This window comes from Numenius arquata, chromosome 1, assembly GCF_964106895.1.
Source record: "Numenius arquata chromosome 1, bNumArq3.hap1.1, whole genome shotgun sequence".
Classification (NCBI taxonomy): domain Eukaryota; kingdom Metazoa; phylum Chordata; class Aves; order Charadriiformes; family Scolopacidae; genus Numenius; species Numenius arquata.
Window position 1 is genome coordinate 13097030 of NC_133576.1, and position 8249 is coordinate 13105278.

The 8249-nt window shown below is 48.9% G+C and overlaps 1 protein-coding gene across 1 annotated transcript; it reads left to right on the plus strand.

Moving 5' to 3' along the window:
• The first annotated feature begins 1104 nt into the window (after positions 1–1104).
• Positions 1105–1551, plus strand: NHLH2 (nescient helix-loop-helix 2). The gene has a single exon (XM_074156493.1). It carries the CDS (start codon positions 1105–1107, stop codon positions 1549–1551), a length of 447 nt encoding a protein of 148 aa, XP_074012594.1.
• The last annotated feature ends 6698 nt before the right edge of the window (positions 1552–8249 follow it).

Genomic DNA, 8249 nt, shown 5'->3' on the forward strand with positions numbered 1-8249 from the left:
GATGTATTGTTTTATTACATGCCGGCATGTCCACGGGCGCGCTCGGATCTGTATTGCTGTCTACATGACAGATGGTGCTCTGTGAGGCCGCAAGAAGATACGATTCAATTTTCTTTTGAAAGGCACGTCCGCATTTATTTATTTATTTAGCTCTTCTCCCACCCCACCCCCCCACCCCCCCTCCACCCTCCCACCCCTCTCCACCACCCCCTTTCGCGCTGGGAGGGGTGAGGAGGGAAAATTTAAAGGAATGGAAAAGTTCGGCCGCTGCTTTGGGGTTTTGTTTCTTCTTGAATCCCACGCTTAAAAACCGGAGACTCTCCAAACATCCCCTTTTGATGGCTGGTAAATCGCTATCGGCACAATTAGCAGCAGGAAAGGAAAAAAGAAAAGAGGGGGGGGGGGGAAGGAAAAAGAAAAAAGAAGGAGCAGAGAGAAAAGCAAACCCGGGGTACAACCCAGCAGATACATCAGATCCCGTTTGATTGTGGATATAAATTTCCCCGCTGGCCTTGTTATGTTTAGGGAGCCTTGAGCTGTATATTTAAAAGCATCATGTCTGTAGCTCGGATCCCATAGTGCGTTACCGAAAGATAAATGGTTAAGCGGAGGTTGGTAGGGGAGGAAATACGATATTAAAACTGGGGGAGGTGGGGGGGTGGGGAAGGAATCGACCTAATATTGAGCCACTGGATATTAGCTTGTTTGAAAAAAAAAATATATATATTCTTTTATTGCTTTCCGGGCCTGTTCCTACAACCGAGCAAGCACGGGGATTAATGGGAGGAAGTATATTCCGCTGAAGCTGCCGTCAAACGCTAGAAACGGGACGGTAAATGACGGGGCATCGTTCATTCCCGGTGTCGCTCCCCGTAGCGAGCGCTGCCCCCGAAGGAGCAGCCGCCCGCTCGGCTCTCCCGCCGCCCCCGCCGGTGGCCGCCGGCGACGGGGCCAGGGCGCGGGGACCGACATCTCCCCGTCCCTGCCCGTCTCCCTGCCCCCCGTACCCGCCCCGGTGCCGGTGCCGGTGCCGGCGGGGCTGGGGTGCTGACCCGTTCTCTCTCCTTCTCTGTCCCGGGAAGGCTCCTCCGCCCCCCCGCCAAGATGATGCTTAGCCCGGACCAAGCTGCTGACTCCGACCACCCCTCCTCGGCTCCCTCCGACCCGGAGTCCCTGGGCGGCCCGGACGCCCAGGCTCTCGGCTGCTGCGTCTCCGACCCGGAGCCCGCCGAGGCCGGCGGCGGCGGCGGTGGCGGCGGGGAGGGCCGGGGCGGCGGCGGCGGCGGGGAGGGCCGGGTCGGGGGCCGGCCCGGGCTGCACCCACCGCCGCTGAGCCGGGAGGAGAAGAGACGGCGGCGACGCGCCACGGCCAAGTACCGCTCGGCCCACGCCACGCGTGAGCGGATCCGAGTGGAGGCCTTCAACCTGGCCTTCGCCGAGCTGCGCAAGCTGCTGCCCACCCTGCCCCCCGACAAGAAGCTCTCCAAGATCGAGATCCTGCGCCTCGCCATCTGCTACATCTCCTATCTCAACCACGTCCTGGACGTGTAGCGCCCGGCCGCCCCGACGGACCCCCGGAGCCCCGGGCATCCCCCCCCACCCCCACCCCTTCCCCTACCACCGCCGCCGCCGCCGGGGACCCTCCCACACCCGCCGCCCCGGGTCCGGCGGCGAGGGCGGCGGCGGGCAGCGCCTTCCCGGGGGTCGGGAGGACCGGCGGGGGTGTCCCCGCAGCCTCCCCTCTCCCCCCGGGGGTTCTCCCGCACGGTCGCGGTGTGGCCGGCGGAGAGCCCGTTTATTCGAAGAGAAATGTAAAACCGGATTGTTTCTTCAGGCTGTCAAGTGCCCCTTTATATATATCCAAAAACATCTACTTGTGACCTTAAACGTGTGACCCATGGGTGCAGTTAAAAATAACTATTTTTTATTTATGGTAGAAGGAGTTGACAATTTATTTTTTTCAAGATTTATTTATTTTTCAGAGTGGTGGCAATTTTACTTTGGATACTTTGTGCCAATTGGTTTCTATAGTCGGGTGTTTACACTTTCTCCTGTGGAATATTATGTTTAACTTGACGAGTGTTTGTTGGGATCAATACAGTGTTCCTTTTCCTTAATTTTTAATTTATTTTTTCCCTCCAATTATATTGCACTTGTGTACGACAAACCTCCCCTTCTTCCCTGTTTATAAGTATATTTTATATATATCAAGACATTTGTTCTTGACCTTTTTTCCTTTCTTTTCTCGTGTGGGATCGACAACCACTAGCACTTAACTAGGAGAGTTTTTTTAAAACTTGTTGTTATTCTGATCTATAGTTCTGTCTGAAAAGTACTTTGCAAATCGTTTATAAGGGAAGTAGTTTCTTTGTGGGTGTATATGTGCGTGTGTGTACACATGCATGTGTGTGGGAGTGAGCGTGGGCGTGTATGTGTGTGGTATATTTTTAGGAAAGGACATTTTTCCTAAAAAAAAAAAAAAAAAAGAAAGAAAAGTAAATCCAGGACTGCTTTCCTTTGTGACAACCAAAAAAATTCTATAACCTGAAAAATGTTTCATGTTCTTTGCTGTGAATCTCTTAAAACAGGAAGCGCATTTTAGGGACGAAAGAGAAAAAGAAAAAAAAAACCACATCTGCTATCCAAAGATTTTAGTCTTTTTCAGGGTTTTTTTGTGTGTCTCTGTTGCTTTATATAATGCAATATTTTGTAGTGAAAATAGATAAATCTGGTTTCTATCTGATGCGTTTTTCATATCTCTCATGAATGGTGAGCTGTTTTGCATATAAATAAAAGTATCAAATAAAAGCTGTTTTTTCCTAATTATTCTTCCCTGTTGGTCTTTCTATAAGATGGAGTTGCAATGCCCTTACGAATAAGAATTGCAAAGGCTTCTCAAGTCGTGCGTGGGAAAGCTTCAACAGGTTACCTGCCTCTTCCTAGGGAGACTCAGGCTGCCGTCCCTCCAGCAGGGCTCCCCGGCTCCAGCTGCTCGCAGCTGGCTGCGCTGCCCAAATGCAGAGGGAGCACGGGACCGTTACTTTCACTTTCTCCCCGTCACGACTGGCATCTGGCCGCACGTTTCAAAGTTCAGGCTGTAAAAATCCACCCCGAGGCTTGCAAGCACCTGTTTCGCCACACCGCTCTTCAATACCTGCAACTTCGCAACCAAAACGTACATGTTTCGTCCTGTCTGAGTGCACCGGGTTTTCTTTCTCTTGTTTAAATTCAGTTTTGATCTCTCTCTGGCCAGGTCCAATTCTACTGGTACCGCGTAAAAATCTTGGGCCCTTTCCCTGTTTTTGAAAACCTCAACTATGCTCCTTCGTATAAGGCTTCACTGCCAAAGCCTGTCATCTGAAACACGGCTCAGATCCAGACTCAGTAACAGACAGGTTATTACCTGAGTAACGTGAGACCTCTGCGCCATCTCATTTACTAAATCCATTTCTTGTTTACCGCAAGGGGTTAACTTTACCTATATTTTGAATATCGCCACTGACTCTGGCGGCTGCCTTCAGCAGAAAGCACATCCATTGTTACTTGCTTTATAGATAAAACCCTCTCCCCGCCCCCCCTTCCCATTTTTATGGCTGACACTTTGCACAGTGGTTTAATTAAGTGTGGGCTTGACCAGCTGAAAAGCTCCATGCAGAAAACCTGTCAGAGAGGCTGTTAATTCCACCTTCTACCCATGCACGTTTCCCACATCCCAAGGGAGCAGACGCAGATTTGGTAGTTCGATGCACAGTTTTCAAATCCTGCATCTTTTGGGGCTGAAATTACTCTACCAAGTTTGGAGCTGGTTTTCTTTGGGACAGGCTTGTTTCTTAGGTTCTGTCAACATCTGGACACTGGGTTGAGTTTGATGCTAATTGCCTGAGTGATATTATAAATCCTGCCATACAGCAAGCCTTTGCCCTACCAACATTTGGGAGGACTTAGTTAATAAGAAGATTAACCTATTATTTCCTTCTTGAGGGTGGGAATGCACGTTTGAGAGAAGAGAGTGCTCTGCATTACCTTACTGTAAAGCATGGTGTCTGCAGTCACTGAGGGCTGATTCAAGCACACAGAGTATGGGGGATAAGGAGGTGTGAACCCAGTGTCCCCCCTGGCCATGCTCCCCCACCTCTGGCAGTGTTGCAAACGCATCAGGTCACAGGCTGAGACATGCTCAGGCTAGGTCCCTACAGGGAAGTTTGCTGTGGACCCAGCAGTGGTTATCAGCCCACATGTGTCCTGGGTCTCGAGGTCCCAGCCACAGGACACTGTGCCCAAGTGATAAGCCAGTGAGCCCTCTGTATTTTTGGCGCAGGAGAGCATAGCGTGGAGCTGTCTGGGAACAGCTCAGGTTTGAAAGTAAGAATATTCTCTGGGTTGTCCTATTCCCATCATCCCCTGAGACAATGGAGAGCTTGCGCTCAGAGGGAGGGCAGGAAGGGCTCTGCTTTTGATGGTATCCACAGGATCAAGTCTCAAGTTTAACCTGCAGAAGGATCAGGGAACTCAACCTGAAGATATGTCCTTTTCTTCCAAATGTTTACCTTATGGAAGAAATTGCTTCTGCCTACAAGCCCTGTCTCACTTCCATCTGCTCACTGCCTTGCTTATATCCTCTCACCACTGTAACATCAGCCTCACCACTTCTATTTTTCCTGCTGGCATCAAGAAGGAAACTCATTCTCATCTAGCAGTTGATGACAGTTGAAAACAAAGTGTAGTTTTTGCTCCCCCATCCCACCTCTTTTTCATTCTTGAGAAAGACCTGAGTAGTATGTACAAGCTACAAGGCCAATGTAATAAAAAGGCTGCATGGCTAAGCATTCAAAAGTCTGGATTTATGAAGAACGGGTAAACAACTTTTACTCCATCTCGTTGCAAGCAGCAATGTTAGACAGCAGTAAAGTCTAATTATGTAATCAAAGTTACTTTGCCAACATCTATGTTCCCTCAGCAATGCAAGAATGAATGACCTTGCACAATTTTATAGGAGGAATGGGGTGGAACTGCTTCAATGGAAATTTATATCATGCACGGCCAAGCCAACAATTGAGAGGGAAGAAACACAGAATTAATATTTACTGAGTTTTTAGGTGTTAAAGTTAAGATTAAACCAACATTCAGATATCTTTCTTTCACATTTAAAGAGGAGCTCATCTTAGAAACCGTGAAAGAAAGCACTCTTGAAGAGAGAAGGCAGAGCACTACCTCTGGACCTCTAGCTGAGGCTGAAAGAGGTGCTTTAAACCTGACTCAATCCACTATATAAAACATGGCATGGAAATCTCCAGCATTCACAGAGAGGAAGTACTTCCAATGGATAGATCTAGAATATCCCAGTACAACAGATATCCAGCACACCCTTAACATAAAGTGATAACACCTATTAAGACACGTTTGCAGACCTATATGGACAGACATGGACATATGGCACAATACACCCTTACACTGGTATTGTTAGGAAACAGGGCATCTTATGAATTCACCTGAACCCTGGAAACAGACCCTGACCCTGATACAGTGAATGAGAGCAGACAGCAAGCCAAAAGTAACTTCTACAAGTAAATGCGCTGATTTCCATGGGACTATACAGCCAAGGGAGGGCTGTTTCTGTGAGTATCATACAATTTCCTGAGAGAATAAAGGATCTAGAGCACAAAATATTCCAAAATATAGACTTGCATTTATGCTGCTATTAGAAATGTGGATACCTCAGGAAGGATTTCTAGATACAGTCACCAGCAAAGTACATTCAGGACCACACTACTCACCAGCCACAAAGTAGTGAGTGCCTTATTGCTTGTGTTAAAAAGTGGGTGAACCAGGTAGGATATTACACCTGATACTTAAAGCAGAGAAATTCTGACGGTCTTGGATGTGATTTGATCTCTTTACTGTATTTCTAGCAAGGAGTGTGTGTATGAGAGAGAGATGGGGGTTGGGGAGCTGAAGAGGATGCTGTATACGAAATTCAACAAAGAAATGGATCGTTTCCATTATACAGCCATGAAGAAATACCAGCGACATTCTGTCTATCTATTCACGTATCTATCCATCTAGCCATCCTGTAACCCAATTAACCCAGTCCTTTTAGGGTGAATAAATGTGTTCTGATATCAGCCATTATTTTTCAGTACTCTCAGTTTATTCTCCAGGGTGGGACAGATCAATAACCACAATAGCAACCGACCCAAAAGGAAAAGGCAATCTCCTGGCACTTCTTGTTTATTTCTTCAGAGGCGATTTTATTTTTCCTGACTCTTCCCCTGGTGACGGATTTTGCCTCTCCTGCCCAGAATGGCCGTGTTGTTTTATCCCGGGCTCTATTTGCATGTGGGCTTCAGATTCATCTTTGGCTCCTCGCACGGTTTGGGATGAGACCCTCCCGTCCCCAGAGAGGGGGGCAGGTGTTGCTCCAGTCGAGCGAATGGAACCAAATTACAGGACCGTCTGTCGCCTCCTCTGGGAGCTGGCGGAGGGAGGGGAAGAAGGGGAGGGGAGCGGGATGCCGTATGACAGAAAAGAAAAGCAGAACATCATACTGATGCCGATAAGAGCTTGAAAACATGAGTCACCCCAGCCCACAGCCCCACCCAAAACCAGGCAGCAGCCACCTGAAAGAGAAATGTCAGCAGCAGAGACAGAAATAAATTGAGTCGCTGGGCTGGAATAACTCAGGCTTCAAATGAAAGAGAGCTCAGACCCTGTCCACTTTCAGACAACGCAAGCGCAAGCACAAAGTTGGACCAGCTAATGCTGCTTTTTTTCACAGGTCCCTGCTGTGTGCTTTGATGCCTCCTCTCTGTCCCTCCAGAGCAGGCTCCTCTGCCCACCACTGCTCTCCACCAGCTCCTCACAGCCCAGCTCTGCATGCAGCTCCTCTCCTCCCTTCCCTCCGGCCGCTCCTCCTGGCCTCCCCACAGCCACGGTCCCTTTGAGGTCCCTGAGAGTTGCACGATCGCACAGAGGTCTTGCTCCTCCATCACTGCCATCCTGTGCCCTGCAGCGCAGCCGGTCCTTGCTCCCGCAGGCAGCTGCCTGGAGCTCCAGCTCAGGGACAGAGTGACAGGGCTGGTCTCTCGCTTCCTCTCTCATCTGTGCAGGCTTCCACCCAATCGGCCTGAGAGAGCAGGTCATGTTACAGAAGTTACACTCTTCTCACACCCTCCTGGCTGCTTCAGGCTTTCTTAGTGATTGAATACAAAAACTCCACTTGTTTTTAGTGCTTTTTCTCTCCCGAGCTCTCCTACACACTCGCAGACACGCATGTGCAGTGATAGCTCTCGGTGTGGCAGGGCACGGTCACTTGGAAAGCGACAGGTGACGGTTGTACTGAAACGTGAAGACGATCAGAAAGAGCTGCTCTGGGGAGAATTCGGAGGAGACCAGGGAGAACGGATGAAAAAAAAGTGTCATTAAAAGTGCTTAAACCAAAGTAAAAGCAACGCAGGGCGAAAGAGAGAGGCAGAAGAAGCCTGGTCACGTAGGTGGAGGAGCCACATCAATCAGACCGGGCATAACATGAGGGATTTTGTGTGAGGGTGGTGGGGTGTCCGAGTGAACCTAGGGCATGGGCAGATGGAGCAATGAGGAAAAAAGCACGTGAAAAGGCAGGCAACAAACATGAGAAAAGATGGCAGCTGAAAGTGTGAGGAAGAGGAAGGGTATGAGCAGCTGGGTAGAGCTGCTAGTATGGGAGGATGAGAAGATGGTCTGGCAAGCCAGAGGCAGCAGCTCACTCAGGGGGTTAGAAGTGAGTTCCACCCAGGAACAGACACCAGGCAGGGAGGGAACTGGAAAGAGTCGTTAGACATTCAAGACTACTGAGGAGAGATCACGGCAACTTTAGTTGCGGACAGAAGGATGGACTGACACAAGAACATTTTTTCAAGGACCAAAAGACAAGGGGTTTGTCGTATAACAACTATCGTCCAGAGAAATCCTCTGTCTTTCTCCTTCCTCAAAATTGTTCTGTGCATGGAAGTGGCAGGAAGATTTGTAAACGTCAGGGCTAGAGCTCAGCACAGGCTCACAGACAAGACTCATAGAAAGAAAGAAAAGAGAAGCAGAACAGAGCAGGAGAGAGCAGAATTTGACTATTTGCAGACACAACATTCAAAGACAACATTTTTCCACATCTCAAACTCAATATTCACAACATCAAGGGTCTTCTGCCTATTTAAACAATCTCAAAATTAAAGCCATGCTTCAAGATTTTCCCAGAAATAACCCCCATAGGATAGAGT

Coding starts and splice junctions, on each gene's coding strand:
- NHLH2 (XM_074156493.1), top strand. CDS start 1,105: ATGATGCTTAGCCCGGACCAAGCTGCTGACTCCGACCACCCCTCCTCG.